Consider the following 25829-nt stretch of genomic DNA (forward strand, 5'->3'; position numbering starts at 1 on the left):
GTGCATGTTCACATGTATTTAAAATTTTACAGTTTTTCCCGATAGTGATCCTTTAAGGAGTGGTAACTGGAAAACATCACACTTTCTTGTTCTGTAATGTAGGAACATGATTGCTACTTTTTATAAGGCCATGTTTATAAAACAGTGATCAGATCAGGTTTTGTTCCCTGGTGATCAAGGCATTAAGCAGGCTTCAGTAATTACCCTACAGTGGTGAATAGAAACCCCAATTCGCTTGAATGAAGTAACTGATCGCCCCTCATGGGCATTCTCGGCAGTAAAATAGTATCAGATATCCCATTGACTTAGGTCCATACTGCCACTTGTGAAAGTAGCAATGCAGTATTACATAAAGATGTTTCTTCCAGAGTAAAAGGAGCTATAAATTACTTTTCTCCTATGTTGCTATCACTTATAGTAGTTAGTGGAAATCTGATGGAACTGACAGGTTTTTGACTAGTCTATCCCTTCATGGGGGAGCTGTACAAAAATATTCAGGAATCCCCCCCACTAAATACATTGCGCCATAACCCAAACGAGTGAACGTTCATAGAGAATCGTGTACAGGAAACGTAGCGCTCAATATATTGTCAGAAACGCTTGTGGACCCGTCCCACCAAGTGTGCTCACAGCCTGACACAAGCCTTCAGCAGAGTCAGGAATGTTGACAGGGAAATGTCCCTATTGTAGATGTGAAAACAAAGTAAATGTATCGTGCCAGGCTCCACCAATAACTAAAACATCACTTTTGTATGGAATAATCCTTTAATATCTTAGTTGGTTAGTATTATCACGTACATCTGAAGGCAATTTTCTGGATTACATAAATTCCTCAGATAGGATGGGATGTGTTCACAGACTCACTAAGTCGCAGTGTACTGTTACATGGCACACGTAATACCCAGGTGCCCATCTGTCTGCTACATCAGCGCAGTCTGAGAATGCCTTCACATCCACAGGAGGAAGTGAACCAGCATCAACCCCCCACAACTGTTTTCTTGCCACACTCATCATTCTCTCATCGGATCTCTGTGGAGCGTAATAAAAATATGGATGGCTTTTCGAGAGGTATGAGAGGTGGTTGAGTCATGCCGTTCTGGGCAGGTGGAATGTGGTGTTTATGTAGAAATATGTAGATAAAAAGCTGTAACCTCCAGGCTGTCGAATTCACCACAGCTTGTTACATATTGCTCTTGCAGTAAAAGTATTTACCTTCTCAGAGAGAGTTATGGAATTGTCTGTACATATTTGTATAAGGAAATCCATCCTGTCATGCGGCAAATCTTTCTAAGATGGAATACCTGATGCCTGAGTAACACTAAGCTGGTGTTTCTGAGGTTGCAGTGTGTGCGACCCAGAGACAATCAGTTGATGGCACCATACTTTTCAGAACTAAATATGTGCCATACTTTATTCTTGAAATGTATATCTCCTAATTCTCCCACCTGTTAATCTCTGATCCTGCAAGCGAGTGTTTACTTTGTTTTATCATTATGTATTGTTATATATAATCTGATGGCATTGCCCAGGGACATATCTGGGTAATATAGAGCCTATGGCGAACACTGAAATTGGGCCCCCCCCCACCTCAGAACCCCTTTCCCTCTAAAAACCGCATTCTTTCTCTCGTACATGTGTCATGGTTGCCTGTGGGTTTTTTTTATCTCGGGATATTGCTGGTTAATTCTTTGGGAAAGATCTTTTCTTATTCTCTCCTTGTCATCTTTTCTGACACTAAGCTAAGTGCACCCTACATACATAAGTTAAGTAGCCATGTTGCCCAGATAACAGAGTGAATCTGCTCTGAGGTCTGAGTGACAGGGAGGCACGGGGGCAGGTATGGGGGCGCAGCACAGGGACAGGCAAAGCGGCGCAGCACAGGAGCAGGCATGGCGCCCATGATACTGTGCCATGCCTGCACTGCTCTAGATGAGGGAGAACCAACGGACTAGTATGTTTTTGGGAATTCATTTATTTATAGCCCTAGGCAATGTAATGCTTTTAGGAGGAATTAAGCTTGTTTTTACCATGAGGTTAGGTCATCCTTTCTTCTTTGTAGACTGGTGCTTCCAGCATTGCTATTGTTCGTCTGTCAGGGCTTCAGCATATGAGGAAAGCATTGTGGTATGCTGACAACACAGGGACATATTGCATAATATCAGGCCATTCTCTTTGCAAAATTTGTCCACACTATCTGACCATTTCAGATGCTTTCAATGCCTCCACATAAATTCCTGTAACTTGTGGTGTAAGCAGTATGAGACTAGGGATTACACCAGTTTCGCCACACTTCTGTGGTTACACACTGCATTATCTGACTTTTCAGGCAGTCCTTCATAGCAGTAGGAGCCACCCCCTTGGATAATGGTCAGTGTATTTATTTCCATGTCAGCCTTCTAGGACATATACGTTTGTTCTGGTCATATTTGACTTTTATCTTCATAAGATCCTAACTCACCACATACTTTTTAAAGGCTCAGAGTCCACTTGACACTTCAACCTGTTTACAGAACAAAAAGCATGTCAGTCTGCTCAGTCTAAAGCATGCAGGGCAGTGGAGTAGGAGCAATTTTTGGGTACCTGGAGTCAAAGTTGGTGGTGTCATGAACTGGGTGTTATAAACTGAGGATTCTGAGTTGGAGTTGGATGTTTTTTTGTACCCACTCCATAGCCTTGCAAGGGCTGTGGAGTTGGAGTTGAGGAGTCAGTCGAAGCAATTTTGGGTGCCTGGTGTTTTGAGTCAGTTGTTTCATAAACTGAGGAGTCTGAGTCAGATTTGGAGTTGGATGATTTTTGTAACGACTGTCAGCTGAGGCAGCCGATAACTACCGCCTCAGCCAATAATTGTGTGTGTGTGTGTGTGTGTGTGTGTGTATGTACAGTAGCCCCCGGCCACAGCACCTCAAGTGATCCAGCAGGCGTTTGTACAGCCCGGCAGAGCAATCTTTCCTGAGGGGATTGGGACCCAGGTTCCGATTCCCCGATGTGCGACATTAGTCACAAGTCACATGACCTGAAGTAGCCTAACCGCAGCAGTTCACTTCAGACTATATGTAGACTGGGCTTCTGCTGTTTGTTCATCATCACTGTTGTTCAGACTAGAGAAAATCCCATCATGCATTTCTGAAAGTCTGTGCTCCAGAAAACACAGCCTTCTGGCCATGTGCCTGAAGAGTGATTAAGGAACGTATAGACCACTAAAAGAAGCTGTACCAGTAAGGGCCCATTCACACTTGGGTGCTTTACTGCAAAGTTTAAGCACTTTGCTGATTGCCGGCGATCAGCCCATAGCGCTGTGTACAATGTATTCCTGTGGAACCATTCTCAATGCAGTGCTTGTGATTTGCGTAAAATGCCAACACGCTGCATGTAGCATTTTTGAAGAAATCAAGATGCCATTCTCATTCTCTGAAAAGGGACACAAAGCGCAAACGCCACACAATCGCTACAAAATCGCGACGCAAAAAAATCTATCGCTAGGCGATTGTTCCTGGGATGGTATTTAAATGCTACTATAGCATTACATACAATATTACTCTGGGGCAGCATTCTGCTATCCTTCAGTTGATATGATTCCAGTCATGGAACACATTCTTCAATCAAGTCTGACCTTTGCTTAATCAAAATTAATCTTCTGAAAACGTAATGTTTCATGATTTTTTTAGGTGTAGATTTCCTTTAAGTACAACACTCGTAGGGTCATTTTCATGGTGTTGTGTAGCTGTCATCTAGAATTTGGTAACGGTCAACAGCTGCATAGACTGCCCTCAGAATTTATGTCACACAGCAGCTCGGCAAACTTCAGGAGCTGCAATCACCCCTCAGGACAGGCGATAAAAGTTATTTCCTTCTGCCTAGAAATACCGTTTTCCTGTCTTAAAGGGAGGATGGATGTAAGATCCCTGTGAGGATGCCCTGAGGATACCAGTGGGTGTTGAAACCTGTCTGCACCACATCAGCAGAGCTAAAATGTGGGGAGAGTCAGGAATTGGTAGATATCTATATTTGCACAGAATGTTGCCTCACCCAGGAATGGAGATAAGACAGTATGTGAAATAAAGCAGATTCCGCCCACCCGGAGAAAACTATTTCTATAGTAGGAGCCCTTCAAAAAAAATGGCAACTGTTCCAGCTGCACTCACATGCCAGGCTCGCAGTATGTGGTGACTTTGGGCTCATGTGCGACACTTGTGGGCTGCAGGCACATAGCGCCAAATGCAGATTCTTTGTCACAGCTGGGAAATGTTACTGCTGTTTAGGATGATTTGGGGAATGATCTACAAAGCGTCCAGACATTGACTTCCGACAGCACGAGGCTTGGCCCTTCTGATCTGATGCCACATTTAGTGCAACAGATGATAGCGTCTCACTAGACTGGTCATGCCTGACCCTCTCCCTGAAACACGTGTCACAGAGAATTTGTCTAATTATTTTGATATACATTGCTTTGATGTGTATATTACATTTATGAATGGGTTGACACAATGAATGGTATAGTCCAGTAACAACCCACAACAGTCAGACTTTCACTTCAGGCCAGACTGCAGGAATTTTGTGTAGATTATGACCACCCTTCAAGCCTCATTTCTATTTGCATAACATCAAAGTCTTTCACAGAATTGTACAAATAACCTACAGGATCTTCTCAAAAAATTAGCATATTGTGATAAAGTTCATTATTTTCTGGAATGTACTGATAAACATTAGACTTTCATATATTTTAGATTCATTACACACAACTCAAGTAGTTCAAAGCCTTTTATTGTTTTAATATTGATGATTTTGCCATACAGCTCATGAAAACCCAAAAATCCTATCTCAAAAAATTAGCATATCACGAAAAGGTTCTCTAAACGAGCTATTAACCTAATCATCTGAATCAACTAATTAACTCTAAACACCTGCAAAAGATTCCTGAGGCTTTTAAAACTCCCAGCCTGGTTCATTACTCAAAACCGCAATCATGGGTAAGACTGCCGACCTGACTGCTGTCCAGAAGGCCATCATTGACACCCTCGAGCAAGAGGGTAAGACACAGAAAGAAATTTCTGAACGAATAGGCTGTTCCCAGAGTGCTGTATCAAGGCACCTCAGTGGGAAGTCTGTGGGGAAAAAAAAGTGTGGCAGAAAACGCTGCACAACGAGAAGAGGTGACCGGACCCTGAGGAATATTGTAGAGATGGACCTATTCCAGACCTTGGGGGACCTGTGGAAGCAGTGGACTGAGTCTGGAGTAGAAACATCCAGAGCCACCGTGTACAGGCGTGTGCAGGAAATGGGCTACAGGTGCCGCATTCCCCAGGTCAAGCCACTTTTGAACCAGAAACAGCGGCAGAAGCGCCTGACCTGGGCTACAGAGAGCAGCACTGGACTGTTGCTCAGTGGTCCAAAGTACTTTTTTCAGATGAAAGCAACATTTGCACGTCATTCGGAACTCAAGGTGCCAGAGTCTGGAGGAAGACTGGGGAGAGGAAAATGCCAAAATGCCTGAAGTCCAGTGTCAAGTACAGGTCAGGCGCTTCTGCCGCTGTTTCTGGTTCAAAAGTGGCTTTACCTGGGGAATGCGGCACCTGTAGCCCATTTCCTGCACACGCCTGTACACGGCTCTGGATGTTTCTACTCCACACTTAGTACACTGCTTCCACAGGTCCCCCAAGGTCTGGAATCGGTCCATCTCTACAATCTTCCTCAGGGTCCGGTCACCTCTTCTCGTTGTGCAGCGTTTTCTGCCACACTTTTTTCTTCCCACAGACTTCCCACTGAAGTGCCTTGATACAGCACTCTGGGAACAGCCTATTCGTTCAGAAATTTCTTTCTGTGTCTTACCCTCTTGCTCGAGGGTGTCAATGATGGCCTTCTGGACAGCAGTCAGGTCGGCAGTCTTACCCATGATTGCGGTTTTGAATAATGAATCAGGCTGGGAGTTTTTAAAAGCCTCAGGAATCTTTTGCAGGTGTTTAGAGTTAATTAGTTGATTCAGATGATTAGGTTAATAGCTCGTTTAGAGAACCTTTTCATGATATGCTAATTTTTTGAGATAGGAATTTTGGGTTTTCATTAGCTGTATGCCAAAATCATCAATATTAAAACAATAAAATGCTTGAACTACTTCAGTTGTGTGTAATGAATCTAAAATATATGAAAGTCTAATGTTTATCAGTACATTACAGAAAATAATGAACTTTATCACAATATGCTAATTTTTTGAGAAGATCCTGTATAATACAAGGATCCTGGACTGCAAGGACAATATCAATTGTTTTTCTGATCGGTTTTGAATAGAAGTGATCGGAAAATCAATCAGGAAGACAACCGGAAAGCAGATCGGTTCTGTCGGAAATAATCAATTCGACCAATAATCTGACAGAAAATTGCATCGTGTGTTCCAGGGATAACATGGTTGTGTGTAGCTTGTGCAATGTACTTGTAGCTGAGACATTAGGGCATATTATTACTGCTCTATTGTGTATTAGCACTGAATCTTATTTATTATTATTATTTAGTATTTATATAGAGGCGGCTTCTTCCGCAGCGCTGTACAGAATATATTGTCTTGTCACTTAACTGTCCCTCAGAGGGGCACACAATCTAATCCCTACCATAGTCTTATGTCTTATGTCTATGTATGTATTGTTTTAGTATATATACCGTAGTCTAGGGCCAAATTAACGAATATTCAATACAAGGGCTTTTCATGGTGTAACTGGATACACCGATTTAGGGGGAAGCCAATTAACCTATCTTTATGTTGTTTGGGTATGTGGGAGGAAACCTGAGTACCCGGAGGAAACCCACGCAGACACGGGGAGAACATACAAACTCCTTGCAGATGTTGACCTGGCTGGGATTCGAACCTGGGACCCAGCATTGCAAGGCAAGAGCGCTACCCACTACGCCATCGTGCTGCCCATATAGGTCTTTTAGAAAGTTTATAGCCATGTCACTTAAAGTGAACCTTAATTGAACTGAAATTTTTTTTTTAACTTCCTGCCCGCCCCCTGTAGATTTCCTATGCCCGCACCAGGACAAAACAATCCTCCGGTCCCCCACCGCAGCTCAATTTCGGTTTTGGCTACTGTGCTTGTCGCCGGCCATTGCACCTGTGTTGCCCTGGCCGTGCGCGTCTTCGCTCATGCTCCCGCCACTGGGAGTGTCCTGCGCATGTGCAGTATGAGAAAATTTCGTACTGTGCAGGACAGTGATGGCAACAAGAGCATGATTGAAGACGTGCAGGCGCAGTGGCCGGCGACAGGCTCAGTCTCCAAAGCCAAAACAACGCGCACCCGCCGCCCGCTGACCCGCCGCAGACCCGGCCGCTCGCTGACCCGCCGGCCATCCGCTAACACGCCGCCCGCTCGGCTCCCTGGTCCCATGCTATCCCTGTGTAGTGTTGTCCGTGCTGCGCAGTGCGCACAACGGTTCAGCACGGACAACGCTACACAGGGACAGCGCACGGACACAGGGGTTTTATTATATAGGATGCCAGAGCTCAAATCTATGAATGATTGACTCTTGTTATCTCTTTCCTGCTCCTGGAAGCCATTTACTGACTGGAAAATATTTTAATACTGGAATTTACATATTAGTGAGGGTTATGCTGTAGTCCGACCCAGCCCGACCCGGACAGTAACTGTCACTTGCATCCCTGATGTTTAACTCTTTCAGGCAGAGAGAGAAAGAAAGGAACACAGCATAGTTATTTGTGTGCTAGGCACTGTACATACACATGTCTATCTCATCATGTCACATGTCACCTCGGTTGTCCTTTAAAAATAGTCTGTTTAGTGGAGCTAAACGGGCCGGATGCAAACAGATCCTATGTTAATCAATAGGATCCACTCACACTGCGCCTTTTGAACGGACCCATTTGGCCAGTTCCGCAAAACAGAGCGCAAGTTTGGGGCAGCCGCTATTAATCCGGATCGATAGATGCATCACATTGACCACATGCTAATGCGGAGGGTCACAGATGAAAAACTGATGCCCAGTAAAATCTGATTTGCTTGACGGATCAGTTTTTACACTGATCACTTTTTGATCCGTGCAGCGTGAACCAGGCCTTAGGGCAAGTGTGTGATTTTTTTACATTATTTATGCCTCCGGGATACTTTAAGGTCGATAAAATGTACGCAATAACTTTTTCAATACAAGGGCTTTTCATGATGTAACTGGATACACAGATATGTCCTATATATGAATAAGAAGAAGGCGGTGGAGTGACTACACCAACTGAGACTTGTGTATTGCCTGGACACTGGAAACTACAGTATTATGTGTGACTGCAATGTAACCTATATTTATCAGGATGGTGTTACCTTTAAATAAACAGGGTTAATATATTTACACCATCTCCTTACAAGCTTCTCCCGCAGAGATCTTTTGTTCCACAGAGAGAATTGAAGCTTTATTATTGCTGTTCAGGTAAAAGGTCGAAGACTTGGGAACCTGAAAAATGTCAGTTTCATTGTGAAATTCTTTAGCCATTGGTTACATTGTGGCCCGTAAACTCGACGCCTTTGTACCGTGGTCTAAACAAAAAGCAGCAATTGCTGAAGTGCATGTGAAAATGGCTCTGCTTGACCTCCGAAGAGTGTGACATAGACGCTACTAATTTATCTTCCTAGACTTCTCTTTGTCTGTAGCTGACAAAGTGTTAAAGTGTCTGCTGATCTTTGTACATGGATACAGGTTTACCAATTAAGTACTCTTTTACATGGATGGTTGAACTTGGCATGCAATTCAGCCTGTGATATGCCGTCCACCGAGCGCCTTCCGGTTGCAGTTTAATGCAGCTGAATGGCAGTTGTTGTAACCACACTTTTGTCGGTGTTTTACACACAGTACCAGGCAGCAAGAAATTGCCTCACATCGCATTCGACTGAAAATGCGGCCTTAGGACAGAGGGACCTCCCCTGAGCGTTTGCAAGTGCAAGGCCAGATCCTCATCCTGGCCACTCCAAGCTGCTCCAGTGTGTGGCCCAATGTCGGCCCACTGTTGCTCACAGGACTGAGTCCCAGTCCTGTCAGGTGACAGAAATTGAATCTATAAAAATCTAACACTACTTTTGAACTGTCCAGGGTTGAGACCACTGTAGTGTTAACTTTGAAAGCCTTTCAAACTTAAAGGGAACCAGAGATGAACGTTTCACACAAAATAAACATATCAGTTGATAGCTTGTAAAGAATAAATGCTCTACCTGATAATTTTGCCGCTCTGGTGTGCCTTTTTTTAGTGTTTTTTATCCATTATTGCTCCAGGAAAATTCAAATATGGCCGCCGGCTCATATCCCTTCTCCTTCCGGGTTATATGAGCTGTTCTGGATGTGCTGTCTAGGCTATATGAGACTATGCTGCTATCTAGGCTAAATGCAGCCTTTCATCTATGTGCTTTCATTTTGGTATGATCTGCCTGTAGGAAGTGTCACTGATAATAACTGCAGTTTCATTCCTATGAGAATCTAGTGCACACAGAGATCATATTACAGCCACAGAGCTTCTCTTTCAGGAGCAGCAGCCCCTCCCAGTCATAACAGCTCTCAGTATGCAAAGCAGAAGATCTAAGCCAGGAGGGGGAAGGCTTGGGCTTGAAAGGACTCCACAGAAGAGTGACTCAGCTATAATGATTCCAGGTCAAACCTCGACTGAATAGTTGGTGGATTCTTATCACAGTTGCTAATAGACTAATTAAGCAGATAACAATGAAACTAAAAGCAGGGTAGGTGTTTACTGTCATGTTCCCACTGATAAATGTAATAAAATACATGAGGGTGCTTCATCTCTGGTTCTCTTTAACTAAATTTGAACCTTATTTTAGTGTCTTTTCTTTTCTTGCTGTACTTTGAACACCTTACTTGACCAAAACCACTGAACCTCATATTTCCCTCATTGGGCAAAGGTATATGGGGCCACATAGCCAAGTTAGAAGTAAGGAGCATTTTGCTGCTGAGATAATTAAAAGTTGGCAGTGCTTCTGCAGGGTACATAGGCATCCAGCATTTTATTGCACGAAAGAACTGAGCAGCTGTGTTGGATATGTTGGTCTTAAAGTGAACCTGAACTGAGTAAAATTATATAAGATAAACTTGTGATGTACCTCCAAATGAATATTACATACTTACCTCACCGTCAATTCCTCTCAGAAGCTCACTATTTCTTCTAAGAATGATTCCAGTTCTGACAAGATCTTGTCTCTAGGGAACCCGGAAACATATGGGCACTGTCAGTACATGATTAGTTAATCTTTAAATGAGCTTGTCCTAATATTAAGCCACATCTGCGCATGACTTATTTACTGTTGCTCTGACATTTCCGAGAGAGATACAGTCTCTGTGCATGTAAATTGTAAGAAACACAGTCCTATCTTTCTGTGTGTCTGTGTATGTCTAATCTGACTTAGATTTGGCTCTGCTGTACTGATTGAAGACTGGCTTTGCCCAATACATCTTGTGTATTTTTCAAATACCTCTGTGATTAGGAATAGGACCTCTGTAGTGTTCTCCAAAGCCTGATGTCCCTGTTCAGAGCAGGATCATGCCAGTCCACAGTGACTTCACTCACATACCTTCTATTGTATGTAAATCTTACCAATTCATCTCAGATTATCAGATTCCAGCAGATTGAACTGCTTTTAGCTCTTGTGGTCACTGACACATATTTTCCAAATACTGTATTCCGATTGAATGATTTATTATTTATTGTAGCACTCTGCAAACCTTTGACTTCTCTTTTGTTCACATTGTTACATTTCTAGTTTTCAGTTGGGAGTTAGTTGGATTCTGGAGTTTGAAAAGAATTGTAAGAGACTTGAAGGAATCACTGACAATATAGATTGTGTATAAAAAGAGAGAGGAGGCTTTGGGCCATGGCAGTTTGCTTCCAACTACCATGTCTGAAGGCCATTTTACAAAATGAAAGGAGGCCTGTTATTTATGATTTCCAGCAGAGATTGGCCGCTCTGAACCCTGTTTTAGGGATAGTTTAGAAGGGCAGACTTTTGACATTCTTCTTTACTTGTTATTCAGTATTTAACATCAGTGAGTATACTTGTTAATGGGAAACAGAGGTGGGGTTCACACATAAAAGATGTACAGTTAAATTTCAGTCGTGTCCTGACAGTTTTCAGAAGTTTGCATCAGTATTGTATCCGTTTTCTGTAGGCCGGGTTCACACATAAACCTGTGCAATTCACTTCCAGTCTTTTCCTGTCAGTTTAGTATTAATTTTGAATGAGTTTTCTATGGCTGGTTTCACACATGGTGTACAGTTCCATTACAGTCCTGTCAGTTTGCATCAATTTTCCATGGCTAGGTTCACACATACAATGTGTACAGTTCCAAACTGATAGAAAATTGTTGCAAAACTGATGGAAACAGACAGGACTGGAATGGAACTGTACACCTTTTCAGTGTGAACCCACTCAGCCTGAGGGCAGCCTGAGTTCAAACTTAAGACAGACTGATTCCCAGGCCTCCAACTGCTGTTAAACTAACTATGAACTGAAGTGAAAGGTCCATGTGCATTACTCCTTACTCTGCGTTAGGCCCGGTTCACACTTGCATTGGAGTGGCAAACGGATCCGTGAGAACGGATCTGATCACCGGTCGATCAGATTAGTTTTCACTCTGTTGCCACTCTGTTTCCATTCCGCTGCTTCTGTTTCTTTTCCCCACATTCCCCCAGACCCCCACCCTCCAAGTGTATTTTTCTATTTCTACACTGGTGTGAAGAAACGTTCTGTTCTCTCATTGCCTGCAATGCAGCACCAAGGCTTCCATTTCCATTCCACTGGACTCGGCGGTCCAGAAAATTTGGTGCAGCAAAAAACTTGCAGAACGGATCAATTTGAACGGACGGATGTGAATGGATCCATAGGTTAACCTCGGATTCATTTGCATCCATTTCAATCCGGGAACAGACCGTTTTTGTAGCGCAAATGTGAACCGGGCCTTAGAGTTACAATACAATTTTATTTCTTATAACTTTAATAAAAGCTGTGCTCCACAGAGCAGGGCTGGCAAAGTAACATCTCTCCTGCTTTCCAGGGAATGCAGACTGATCAGGACATGCTGATTGGACTGTGTGAATCGGAGGAGAATACTCCTGAATGATCACCAGGGTGCCTCTAGTATAGGAATGTTAGCTCTATACTGACAATCCCTCCCTCTGAATGCTGCTGTGATAGGGACTGCTGGGGGCAGTTAGAAAGACAATTACAGCCCTTCTTACTAGCTGTACATATAAATTCACGGACTTTTTTTTAAAACCTATGCATGAGTGGAGTGTGGTTGTGTGTTTTCTGTTGTTATATGCTGTGTATTTGACACACTATTTTGATGCATACTCTTACATCATACCAGAGAACAGTACTGGTATGTGCAGAACATTTTGTTTTAGTAGAAACCTCAAAGGTATAATGAGACAAGTGATACACCCAGAGCAGGCCTGCAGGGTTCCTGTTCTACAGTGTTCTTCAGCTGACTACAGCTTTAGTAAGTCAGGCTATGTAGAGACTAGACTCCCTGCGCTCCCTGGCTCAGTCCTGTTGGTTTGCCAGTCATCAGCTGTGTTATAAAATAGCAATTGCATACATTACAGAAATCTCTGTGGGGCCTGGTACAAATCATATACAGTATAAGTATGTGCTCAGCAATTAGCAAGTGATGACCATGCAGCTGCCACAACAACACTGGAAACTATTGCTGATAATTCAATCTCTAGTCTCTACAGAGACTTCTAGTGGCCACAAACTGAACTACATATACTCTTAGTTTAATGTTACGTTATAAGGGGTTGTATAAAATAAAATGGTATAAGTAGTCATTGTGTTTGTGTTTCCAGGAGTGTAATTACTGTAGTGAAGGATTCCAAGGCAAAGCTGGCCTGAAGTGTGTTTCAGGTGCAGTCCTTTTTGTATAGAGTCCTATAAATCTGATAAATGCCTGCCTCCTGTACCTCCTGGCCATTGTGTATTTGCAGCATCACTGACATTTTAATTCAGGTTGTCAGGAATATTTTCCCCTTGCTGTCTCTGCAAGGTTACCTTCTGAAAGCCCTCCCTTCCACTCACTAAAATGAAATGCAGCAATAACATTAGTTTGGCACTTTTGGCTTTAGTGCTGATGTCTTTTGGGTAGGCTGGCAATTGCTGCATTGCAACATCACATATATTAAAGTGAAAGAATGCAGCATTGCACATGATGCTACCTACCTGCCCTCCTGATGGGGTGCATATTAATTAGGCGCCGCTCAGGTCGGTGCGGTGAGAGTCGAATGACGGCTCTCACCGCTGCTGCTAAACTCTGTGGCGGCATTAAATACTATTCCCGCTCCGAGTTGTCGCAACTCGGAGGGAGAAGTAATTCGGGGTCTGGCAGCCGCCAGAGCCCCGAATTACCACTACGCGCCCTGCACAGCATAGCATTGCTGCTATGGGGCGCCCAGTTTTGGCGCTCGGCTCTCAGAGCCTCGCGCCGAAATCAACTGATTCGCTCCTGATGAGGATCTTGGGATTAGGGGATGGGCATGGTTGCAGATAGCAGGCAAGGAGAAGTCTGGTACACACATGTAGAAGGAGAGTCATGTGACAGGTTTAGGTACCCCATTAGGTAAGAATGAGGGAGTGGGGTTTGGAGGTACCTCATTCTGTTCGCAAGTAGTGGCAAAAACATACATAAAAAATTAGAAATGGATTTTAAATTTGGTATCCATGGATAGCATGCTGAGCATTTAATGCTCAATTAAAGTTAAACTTGAAAAATAAACGGATGAGTTTAAACTACTCTAAATGTGAAAATAAACTGATGAGATATACAATTGTTTCTATCCTTTTACTTCTCAAAATTACTTTTAGATAGCCTACAGTTTTGTTATGTTTAAAAACTTAAAGTATGTTTGTTTTGACTCTGCCCAATGAAACAATTTGTCCCCTGACTTACAGGTGCTAAAATATATGAACTATTGACCTTTTTATCCACTGCTCTCAGAAGCCCAGTTCTCTGCCAGAAAAGTATTTTATAGTTGTAATTCCTTATTGGTAAGGGAGGCTATAGTCTGACTGGGTCCCGACTGGAGAAGAACTGTCGGTTGCATAGCTAAATATTAACTCTTTCAGGCTGAGAAAAAAGAAAATGAACACAGCATAGTTATTTATGTGCTTGGCACGTCACATACGCATGTCTATCTCATCATGTCACTTAAGATTCCCTGGATCTTTTGCCTCTTATGGATTGCTTTCTTCATTAAGCTTGCCATTGAAGAGTCAGAAATGGGCAATTTGCCATAGTGAACCCTGTTCTAAGAAATGCCATTGGCCTAGCTACAATACTGGTTGTGTGTGTGTGTGTTTTCTTTACATACAATAATGCTGGCATAAAAATCCCTAATGTCTCCATTATCAATATGACCCTTGTCCCCCCCCCCCCCCCCCCAACACACCGTACTTACACTTTGGTGCCCTGTGCCTCACTGACCAGTTTCCTGGCCTGATCCTGGTCATGTGGTTTGGAGAGAGATATGGGAATGTTTTAGATACTGTCTCTAATAACATGATGTGCATAGGAGATGGTGCAGGCTCTCTGGGACAGCCACCTAGAGTGCAAAAAGCAAGCTCTTATATATTGGTTACTTTATTCACTTATTTTTCCTTTTTTTTAATGAACTAGAGGTACTGTTCACAGATTGACAAACATGTACTGGTACATCATAACACCCACACCATAACTGCATGTAGAAGTTGTTTGTTTTAGTGAATCATCATTCCCTGACATGGGCTGGTGGGTTGGAGGGCAGCATTCATTATACAACATTCCATAGTCCTTCTCTATTGTGAAATGGCTTCCTGGGGATTCTATTTAGAAGTCTTGAATAAACATGAGCCACTGTTCCACTTTTTCCAGCCTGTGTGATCATGTTGTGTTAACCCCTTTGTCTGCCCATCACCCTTTGCCCCTCACACTTCAGCTTATTTATGCCAATGTACATACCTCCAATGTCTGAGACCGGGCTCCCCAGTTGGGTCAAAATCTCAACTGTTACCACTGTTTGCTGCACGTTATTCTTCCACATCAGTGTTTAATTGTACAATCCAGAATTCAAAGGGTCGTTGAACTTGACTAATTGGCAGAAGGCAGGTCTGGTAGGAGGGGTATGCCAGCAGATGCACAATATAATGGTATTTCTACCCTTCCAGCACTGTTGATAGGAAGTGTTTGCCCGAGATTGTGCTATCATTTTCAATAGAAAGAATTTCTGTTTGCTGATTTTCTGCCAAATACAAATGTTGGAATCCATTGTAAGATTGCAACGTCTGAAATATTCAGGATGGTTAAGGTATTAATCATGGTGCTGAGCATAGTTTCGTTCACATTTCAGAATATTTGGTTAATCCACAGTTAATCACCCAAGTGCAATTTAAGATTCATTCCCAAATACGTGCATATTTAGAGTGTTCGTGCTTTCATTTTACAGCGGGACCAGTGTTGTTTTCTCAGATCAAAGCTTCACATGCTGGTAGCAGTTTAATCATCATGCCTACTATGCCTAACCGATAATTCTAATGCTAGCTCTCATTCAGACACCTATGGTGCCCATACACACATTGATTTTCCCAGAAAATGTGATCACTGTGAATCTGCTGGGAATCTATTCCCACAAAATGTCCAATCGAATTTACATTGATTTTTGACCACAAATCAATCTAAATTATCAATTTAGAAAGGACACAAAAAACCCTAGATTGAGTGAGAGCAGGGCAGTAGCGGTAATTGATTGATGGGCCTAACACTAACCCTTATACCATCCAGTGTCCACACTTGTCCTAACCCAATTCATACTAACCCGAACAGTGATTCTCATATTCTCATAACCCTTGCATTAATCCAAAGCTGTAATAGTTGCGCTAATCTAATGCTGGGAATACACTGTTCGTTTTTGAGCCATTTAGATGGCTTGATAGATAATTTCCGACATGTCCGATCTCCGGCTCGATCGTTTCGCCGCTCAATTTGTGATAGCAGTGAATGGAAAAAGATAAGAAAAATGAGCGGAAGATAAGAGAATCGACTGCAGAATCGAGCGGCAAAACGATCCAACAAGAGAATCGAACGGCAAAAACGAGCCGTGTATGCCCAGCATAAGTCTCCTAATTGATTAAGTCTCCTACTAACTAAACCTATTGGTGGCATTTTTTTTATTCTGAATTTGATTTGATTGTTTTAAATTAAAGCATTCAAAAGGTTTTCTATACGCTGTATCTGCTGCTCTTTCCATTTCAATGCAATAATTGATTGAAATAAAGTAGGGAAAAACACCTATTGCCCTGATTATTCTATTTATTTAAAAGGAATAATTTTCCACTGAATAATAAACTGACCCCTGTACTTGGCAGTGATCACGTGTGATGGGTGTTGTGCCAATATTCGCCTCTGGGCAGGGGTCACATGTAATGGGTGATGGGCCAGTAATTACATCTGGGCAGTAGTCACATGTGATGGGCCAGTAATTGCATCTGGGCAGTGGTCACGTATGATGGCTAGTGGGCCTGTGATTACATCTAGGCAATGGGCACATGTGACAGCTGCTGGGCCAGTTATTGCATCTGGTATCAGATTTTAATTCAACTTTGAGGCCCACACTGGGTAGTAACTGATCTTGCCACTCCATATGTTTAGGTATAACAGATCTATACTGGCCATATGCCAGTATGGCTGCTTCCTCTTAAGCAGAAACTATACACAAAAACATATGCATAAAGATCTGGCCCCAATATGCATAAAGATCTGGCCCCAAGAAGCAGCCTAAAGTGTGAAGCAGCTGGATAGATGCCCAGCCAATGTTTGGTAGGTGGTCATGTTCTTAAAAAGCCTTCTTAAAGTGTTCCCAAACTCTTGCACAACACACAATGAAAAGTATTTATTCCACATATAGTTGCTGAGGAAATCCACTGCTTTGTGTTCTGTGTTTGTTTAGCCAGATAAAAGTTTCTAATGTTTAAGTTCTTATCAGCAGCTGTGGATAGAATAAATGAGCTCTGCCTAAGCAGCTCTCCTCATACAGGAAAAAGTAAGGCGTAACCCTTTCAGTGCTTTTTTTTTTGTTTGTTTTGCTTTTTTTTTTTTAGGATTTTCATAAAAAGTAATAAATATTTGTTCCCCCCACAAGGGTTATTGTACTGTGGCTAATCTTTTAGAGCAGAGAGGAAGTTTAAGTGACTGTAGGCAGCATCACTATGGTGGTATACATCCTTAATGCCAGCATATTATACACTAATCCATTATTCTCAGACTAGCTTTACACACAGGCCCAGACTACAAACCTGGCATCTGTGGCAGAGACTAAAGCATTTTTATGCCTAAAAATATCTGGTTAAGTAGTATTTTGTATCATGCTTGTATTAGTATCTTCAGTAGATTAGAAAAAAGTATTTTTACAGCCTGTTGTCATTAAAATAACTGAAATCTCACTGGCTACAAATATATCATCGCTTTTCCTTTTCTTTTGTCTGACTCATTGTTGGTATTGTAATATTTTCTTTTATGTGGTGCTAGTCTAACAAAAACAGTAAGAAAAGGCTTCTGTCCTAAGGCTGCTGCAAGCCACAGATTGTTTAACCAGCATGCAGTCACCTCAGTTTAAACTGCTAGAAATGAGACCATCATATTAAAGAGGAACGAAGAATTGAACTTAATTCCAGTCAGCAGCTGATATCACTTTCCCACAAGAAATCTTTACCTTTTCTTGAATAGATCATCAATGGTGTTTGTATGGATGTCTGTATGGCTGATATTGTGGTGAAACCCCTCCCACAGTGGGATGTCATGACCATGGTCCTGATAGTTTCCTGTCTGTGAACCTTGTTGCATTGTGGGAAATAATGTTTGTTGTTTTCACTACAGTGGCTCTTTAAGCCCAAACGGTGATGCTTTATGCAGCTTGCCATGAAACTTCACCTGAAATAACTTCTCTGTTCTGTTATGTGGTGTTTATGGGAGAGAATAGTAACTTGCGACTAGAACAGATTGGTTTGTACCTGACCTTGGATTACACTGAAGACATTGTATTGTTTGCCATGACAATATGCTGCATTTACAATGTCTTCTGTGTGACTGAAATGTGGAAAAATTAGCGGGGATGTTTCAACCTTGAAAGGATAACATGAAATAACACTGTAGCCGAGCTCGCCATGTACAGTACAGCAGCCCTGCGGCTGTGTGCGAGTGTTTGGGGTCTGATCTCCTGCATTAGACAGCCTGAGCTCCCCTGCTCATTGGTCAGCTCCAGCTTTTGACTGTTTTGTTTCTGCTTTTTTCCAGGGACCACTCCTCTCCCGATTCCACCATGGAATATGTCAAGGTAAGTCTACATCACAAACAGGAACTTTGCATTGTTCTCACGTTTACAGCTTTATTAGTATGCTCATGATACACATTATTTTTACTAGTTTAGACAAATGTATCAACAGAACAGGAGGTTTACTGTAAGAATTGTGCAATGGAGAGTCACTGTATAGATTACACACATGCATTAGAGAAAAACTGGATGTTTGCTGTTCATGATGGAATGTTCAATGCTCTCAAAGAGACACTGCATGTTATTTTTTCTTATTCATATTTACTTCAGTTATTGCTTGCCATATATCTGCCAGTGGGTGGCCAGAAGATGCAGAGCCTTAGAATTAAAGTGAATTGAGCACCATTTTTAGCACCCAAGACATCTCAAAAGCACATTAAAAAATGCACACCAACAATATGTCTCATTATTAAAAAAACAAAACAAAACAAAAACTTTCATTTTATCTTTTATTATTGCATTTAAAGTTTAGCACAGGCTTTATTATGCTAGGTACACACAATGCATTTTTCCGCTTGATTTCCCGCTCGATTCTTTCTCTCTTTTCTTATCAATTTTCATTCACTTCTATGAGAAATCAAGCGGTAAAGAAAGTAATATCGGGCATGTCGGAAATGATCTATCTACTGCATCTATCGACCGCAAAAACGTATCCTGTGTACCTAGCATTAGTCTACTTTAGCAGGCCTGTCTGACCTGTCCACAAAGATTTCAGGCAGCTAAGGACTTAAGTAATTGTTTATTGCACTCATTAGTAAGAAGTAAACAATACCTTTTCATCAAAGAGAGGGGATGGGTAATTAGGACAACTTCTTTCAGAGAGCTTATCTAGAGGGAATGTGTGAAGACTGCATCTGTGACTTCTGCAGATAAGGAAGGCAAGAAGGGGAGGAGGGAACATGGCAGCTCCTATAGCTATTACAAGCCAGGAGAAATTCCAGGGAAAGAAAGGGTGCTTAGTTCCCTTTAATTCCCATTTCACGTTATGCTGGCCACACCCAAAACTTTTTTAGAAGTACTGTATCCAAATTAACTATTGATTTTATTTGCAGTTAGTGAAAAATCAAGTGTTTGCAATTTAATGTGAACAATTATTTTAGAGTCCAATCAATTGTAAACTTGATCCCTACCACACACAGCACATCAAATTTCACCAGGTCCCATGCTGTAAATATAAAATCCATTGAACAGCAGTGTCTCACTGTTAATTGCAGTACATTGTTATGGGCGGTCGATCTACCAATCCTCCCCAATCGAACTAGATCTTCTCTCCTGTCCGATCTGTACTTTTGATCGATTTTTGGACAAAATCGACTGAATATCAATCAGATATTTTGGGGGAATCTATTCCTGGCAGATTCAGATGAGAGCAATCCAATCTGCTGGGAATCTAATGGGAAAATCGGTAAGTGTATGGGCACCATCTTTACTCTTTCTACCCAGCCAGATCCTTCAACTTATCGATTTGACTGAGAGATCAATCATTACTTTTCTGCCAGTATAATAATTGCAGATCATAAATACGATTGCTAGTAGGCTAGGCACCAATCCATGCAATTAGGTTTATTCCTTAGATATTAAGCATCTGCTTCCGGCCTCATCTCTATACACCACTAATAAATACCATTGATCAGCCAAACAAATTGTTCCATGTGGGCCTGGCTTAAAGGAATACTATCGATTCACATATTTTTTCAATTGACACAGGAATTGTTTGGGAAGTGCTGCTAAGTACTGGTGTATACATTTTAGTAGCAACTTCTTTGTTTACTGTTAGCAAAATACTTTCAAAGTTTACTGACGCCAAAACTGACGGCTGACTGAGCCATGAGGAGAGGGGAAATTCCTCTCACACTTGATCAGTTAACTCTAGGGGCTTGATTCACTATGCGGTGCTAACCTACTTAGCACGTCTAAAGTCTTTAGGCGCGCTAACCAGGGTGCTAAGTAGGTTAGCAGCGGTTTTCTCAATCAGATCACGCGCTAAGTACCACGCGCAAAGTTTTACGCGCGCAAAGTCCTATGCACGCGCTAAGTCCCATAGGCTTTAATGTGCACTTCGCGCGGAGCGCCCTGCAGTGCGCACGTAAAGTTTTACGCGCATACAGTTTTGCGTGCGAAAAGCTCGTTTAGATGTGCTAAGGGGGTTTTCACAGGCGTGCTAACAGTTAGCACCGCTTTGTGAATCAAGCCCTATGTGTAGCTCTGTGTGTGACAGAGAAGAAGAGAGCTCCCAACAGCTGCAGCTCCTGTGTCCTGTGTTTCTGACTGAAGTGTCTGAAGAGAGCAGAGGAAATGTAACTAATTGTCACAGCTTTTCATACTGTTTTTGCTTTCAGAGTTTGATATGTTTGATGTTCGCTTTCTGTAGTCTGATATGCAACTCTGGCTGTGCATTGAAGCAGACACCCCTTCTGCAATTGATTTGTCCCAATATAGCTAAATCCTACCCTCAATAAATTACAGTTTTGCCTCTGATATTTAACATGAAAAGTAGGAAAATGTTTACACAGCTACTTAGACATTTTTTGCACACTGTCATTTCAGAACACTTGGGTATCGATCGTATTCCTTTAAGCAAAAGCTTAAACTTTTTTTTTCTTTTTACTGGTGTCCCTCATTTCCTGTCCCTGATTAATCCAGGTCTCTAAATGGCATGACTGGCATTTTGTCCACACCCATCATTGAGAAGGGTCTGTGCTAGCTGGGCTCACTCCTTATGCTACAGCATACACATCAGTCTGGCAGTTCTGCCTCCTCCGGGCAATGCCTATAGTGACAGCTGAGGAAGAAAACTGGAATAATTTTACAGATACAGAGGTGTCTGATGTGCATTGGTGCATCCCTGCTAGTCTACAAGAATAATTCCCAAGCCGTCTTCTGTGTGTCTGACTGTCCTTCTGTCCCACACAGGCCCCCTCTTGCCCTGCCCTGATTGGCTGTGCACTGTGTCCTTCTGCCCCGAACACGCCTCCCTGCTGTGATTGGCTACATTGCTGATTGGATGGGGTGCCTGCTATGAGCTAGTAATGGTGGCTAACCACTAGAAGTATAGAAGTACTAAACATGTAGGTGGTGTCTGTTATCTTTACACACTGATATATTAGGATTATGATGGAATTAAAGTTAAAGACTGAGTGGGAGTATTGTGACTAGAGATTGTCAGTGAGATGTCAATGTGTGTGTATGGAGGTATTAGCAGTTATTAACAATTAGTCAGTCCTCTTCCTTTTTATTCCTATTCACAGACTCATCAAATGGCAATCACAATAAAGTCATTCAGGTTAAAACAGCATGCAATATTCTACTCCTGTTCTAAATCATACATCACAATTAGATGCAGTCGGTGAGATGTTAATTACTGGGCTTGCATTCAAATGGAATGCAAATTTTATGTGGCTTGGAATTGGGCAAATGCCAGTTTGGATTGCTCCAGTTAAAAGTTGCATGCAAGCTGGTTTAATTAAAGTCAAGGCTCTGGGTGAAAAAAACATGCTGGGAGCAGTAACCCCGAGCCTGGCTCAGGACTGCTGCCAGGAGGTATATGCAGAGTGTGCAGTGGGCAGCATGTATACCCCCCCAGTGCAGCTTGTATAGCTCACCCCCCCGGGCTTGTATAGCTCACCTCCTAGGCGCTCACTGCTCGTCTTCTTCGGTTCTTTGGAGGCTCTCGATCCCTCAGGTAATATTGCTGTTTGTCACATGAGGACAGACAGATCTAACAGTGGTAGAGTGCCACCTGGTGGACAGGAAGAATTTCAGGGCGGGATCCCGGGTAGGTGAATAATGTGCAGGGCTGCTGCAGATCAATCTGTGGTATTTCTTTCTCTCCTGTTTTTGGGGTCTAAAGCTCATGAAAAAAATTGCACCACTTTTAGACTCAAAGATCTGGAAATAATCGTACCGCCACAGAGGTTAAATGGTAACACCATTTTTGTGGGAAAATGTTTGCTAGAGAAGCTTGCTTTTTTGTAATGCTAATAATCACCTTTCCATTTCTGTGTGCTGCAACTATAGCTTTGTAATACTGGTTAACAATAGATCCCTAAAACAATGTCAGCTGTATACTATTTGAGCTAGCGGACTTCCCAGAATTCTCTTCTTTCTTTATTACTGCCATATATCCAGAAATTTACACAAATCAGGAAGTAAAATTTCAGGCATCCCCGGTGTCATTAGGGTTTCTGCATTGACCAATGATTTTACCAGAGAGAAAATATATCCATCTGAGGCGATGCTGTAATTTTTTTGTCCACACTTATTTCCAGTCACTGCCTTCTTCCAGACCATTATATCTGTTCAATAAAGCTTGTAAAATACTCACAATGTGTAAAACTGATACAGTGTTTTGTTTTTTGGCTAGAGGAAGTGGAGTTAAACTCAATCAACTCGCTCATCTTCAATCACTAAAGTCTGAAATCTTGTCGTGTCACATGTGCCAGGGGAAGCAGCTCAGTCCTTTTAGTGTCCTGGCCATTGTATACTTTGCACTCAGCCCATTTTGTGTGCAGGCTGTGAACTGCTTCCACTGCGATTGCTTCATCACAATTCCCCTTTATACAAGAAGTAAAAACAGCCCATGCAGCTCTGAGTCTGTCTGCTAACAAGCCGTGAAAGGAGATTTGCAGAAACAATAGCACGTTGTCCTCTGTGTGCGCTCAGTGTGAGTTGGGTGAAGTGGATAATGGATGTATTAGCTAGTGTTATAGGTTTTTATGCCTTCGTGTGCACATCCCATAAGACTGGCTGCATCCCCCCCTCGTGGGACACTGACTGCAGACTGTCCTATGTATGAGAATTTACACTGCACTGAAGCTCAGCTAATTAACTCAGAAATCAAATGCATGGGATCTAAATATAGGGAATGTAGGCCATCTCAGTCACCACTTATCCTACTAGCCAGGAAAGTGGAGAATTAGTACAGTGTTACTATTTTCACATGCGATAGGTGATTTACCGTATGTGCTAGGTCAGGGTGTCATCATTAAATATTCCCATGTGTTCAAATTGTGTAGGCAATTTTTCTATTTAGAAAGCATAAGTATATGCTGCATCGAAATCCGTTTTATTACATGTAGAATGCAGGATAAGCATAACCTCTTAAAAAATTTTTTTAAGTGTACTTGAGGTGTCTTGATGAGATAAACATGTGTATGCACAATGCCAAGCACACAAATAACTGGGCTGTGTTTCTTTTTTTCATTTTGTGCCTGAAATAGTTAAACTTCAGGCATGCAAGTGACAGTTTCTGTTGTGTGGCACCCTTGTAATATTATATAGTAATCCTCACTGATAAGGAATTATAGCTATAAACCACCTTCCTGCAGAAAGCGCTTCTGAGTGCAGGGGATAGATTAAAAAAAGTCAGTAGTTCATGTATTTTACCTGAACTTTTGCACAGAACAGAAGGAAAACCTACAGAAATGCACCCTGCATGTATTTAGAGAGTTTTGTCTGTCTATCGTATATACGTGCATATAAGCCGACCCGCATATAAGCAGAGGGTACTCACAGGGACGGATCTAGACCAAGTTGCCCCAAGTTGCACCTGGAGCAAGGTCAGGTTTTGGCGCCTAAACTGCCATTCCCCATCCAAATTTTGCCGCCTTTTTAAGAATTCAACAAACTGCGCCTGAGGCAAGAGACCCGCTTGCCCCCCCCCCCCCCCCCCCCCCCCTAGATCCGTCCCTGGGTACTCACTTTTCCCTCAGAATCCAGCAAAAAGTGATTGACTACCATGTAAGCCCCCTCCCCAGGACAGCCACCTCCACAGCAGCCAGATGTGCCCCCAGTCAGTACAAGTCAGCCCTCCTCCCCATAGCCAGATGTACTTCAAGGATGTAGCAGCTGTGTTCCAAGACGCCACTAGATGGCGTCATAGAATTGAGACGGGAAGAATCCTCAATTATTGCAGTGGTGACATGTTGCTTGCACTCTCCGCTTCACAAGTCAGGGGACACAGGTAGTCTTTAGCAGCGCACTCTGCATACCATGTTGCAGGGGGTGGGGGGCATGGACACAGCAGGGAGCCAGCTGGCAAGAGCAGGATCACTAGTGCACAAGCCTTAAAGTGTACCAGAGCTTAAACATAAAAAAAAATGTATACATAGTTGGGGCTTCCTCCAGCCCCATATGCACGGATCGCTCCCACGCTGCCGTCCTCTGCTGTCTGCAGCTTCGGGAAGCGGGTCCCGTCACTGCCGTCTGCAGCTGCTGGAGAGATACGTAGAGGGTGCACTTCTCGTGCGTAGACTGGAGCCAACTGACGGCAGTGATATGAACCAGGTTCCCGAAGCTGCAGACAGCAGAGGACGGCGGCGTGGGAGTGTTCCGAGCGGATGGGGCAGGAGGAAGCCCCAGGTACGTATAAATCTTTGTTTATATTTTATACTCTAAGTCCTTCTAAGCTCTTCTGCCAGTAAAAGACCTGCTCCACCATCCGTTCTGCTCCACTGACTTGCATATAAGCCACGGGGGTAACTTTTCAGCACATTTTTTGTGTTGAAAAACTAGGCTTATACGCAAGTATATAAGGTAATTCCATCTCATCTGTGACTAATCACAAGTGTACTTTTGATCTCTCAGCTGTGTCGGCTAGCTGAACAGCTAATTTGTAAACACAGGATGCTACATGAACATATTCGTCCAGATAGGCGAAAGTGGTTAAAGGGAACCTTAACTCTAAAAAAAAGAAAATATATAAAAAAAAAAAAATGAGTTTTACTTACCTGGGGCATCTACCGGCCCCCTGCAGCCATCCTGTGCCCTTGCAGTCACTCATGGCTCCTCTGGTCCCCTGCTGCCAGCTAGTTTCGTTTTTGCCGACTCAGTCGGCGGGCACCACGCGTACCTTTGCACACATTCCCGCTGGTGCAGAAAGCTAATGCGGAGATTAACACGTACATTTTTATGCATTGCGTAAAAATATGTGTTAATCTCCGTGATAGTTTCTTGCACCAGCGGGAATGCCTCGTAGATGTCCCAGGTAAGTGAACCTAAAGCTGGCCATACACTAGGCCGATTCCCCGCTGATCGACAGCAGATTCGATTACTGGGATCGAATCTGCTGTCACATCGTTCCTGCTACACGCTAAATTTCGATCTATTTCGTCCGATCCCGTCGATCGATCCGTGCGGAAAATTACCGTCGATCGCCCGCGGGTAGGGAGCGCGTCGCTAGTGGCGTTCGAGAGCCCGACGACCGACGCAATAGAGCGGCAATACATTACCTGCTGCGCCGGCGCGACTGCCCCCGGTCACCGCTGCTCCGTCTCCACTCTGGTCTGGTCTCCGGGTCCGGCATGCTTCACTTCCTCCTGCCCGGCAGGAAGTTTAAACAGTAGAGGGTGCTCCACCACCACCACCACAGATTGTGAACGGTTTCAGGCTGAAATCGGTTCACAATCTGTTTGCAGTAAAGGTAGCCATACGATTCCTCTCTGATCAGATTCGATCAGAGAGGGATGTATCTGTTGGTCGAATC

General features: G+C 42.9%; 1 protein-coding gene across 1 annotated transcript in view; it reads left to right on the plus strand.

Moving 5' to 3' along the window:
- The window catches only part of BCAR3 (BCAR3 adaptor protein, NSP family member), a 183727-nt gene that overhangs the window by 70276 nt on the left and 87622 nt on the right, over positions 1-25829 (plus strand). The window contains exon 3 of the mRNA XM_068239776.1: positions 18310-18349. Coding sequence (XP_068095877.1) covers positions 18310-18349 — 40 coding nt within the window. The remainder of the gene's footprint in view (positions 1-18309; positions 18350-25829) is intronic.

Source organism: Hyperolius riggenbachi, chromosome 6 (assembly GCF_040937935.1).
Source record: "Hyperolius riggenbachi isolate aHypRig1 chromosome 6, aHypRig1.pri, whole genome shotgun sequence".
Lineage (NCBI taxonomy): Eukaryota > Metazoa > Chordata > Amphibia > Anura > Hyperoliidae > Hyperolius > Hyperolius riggenbachi.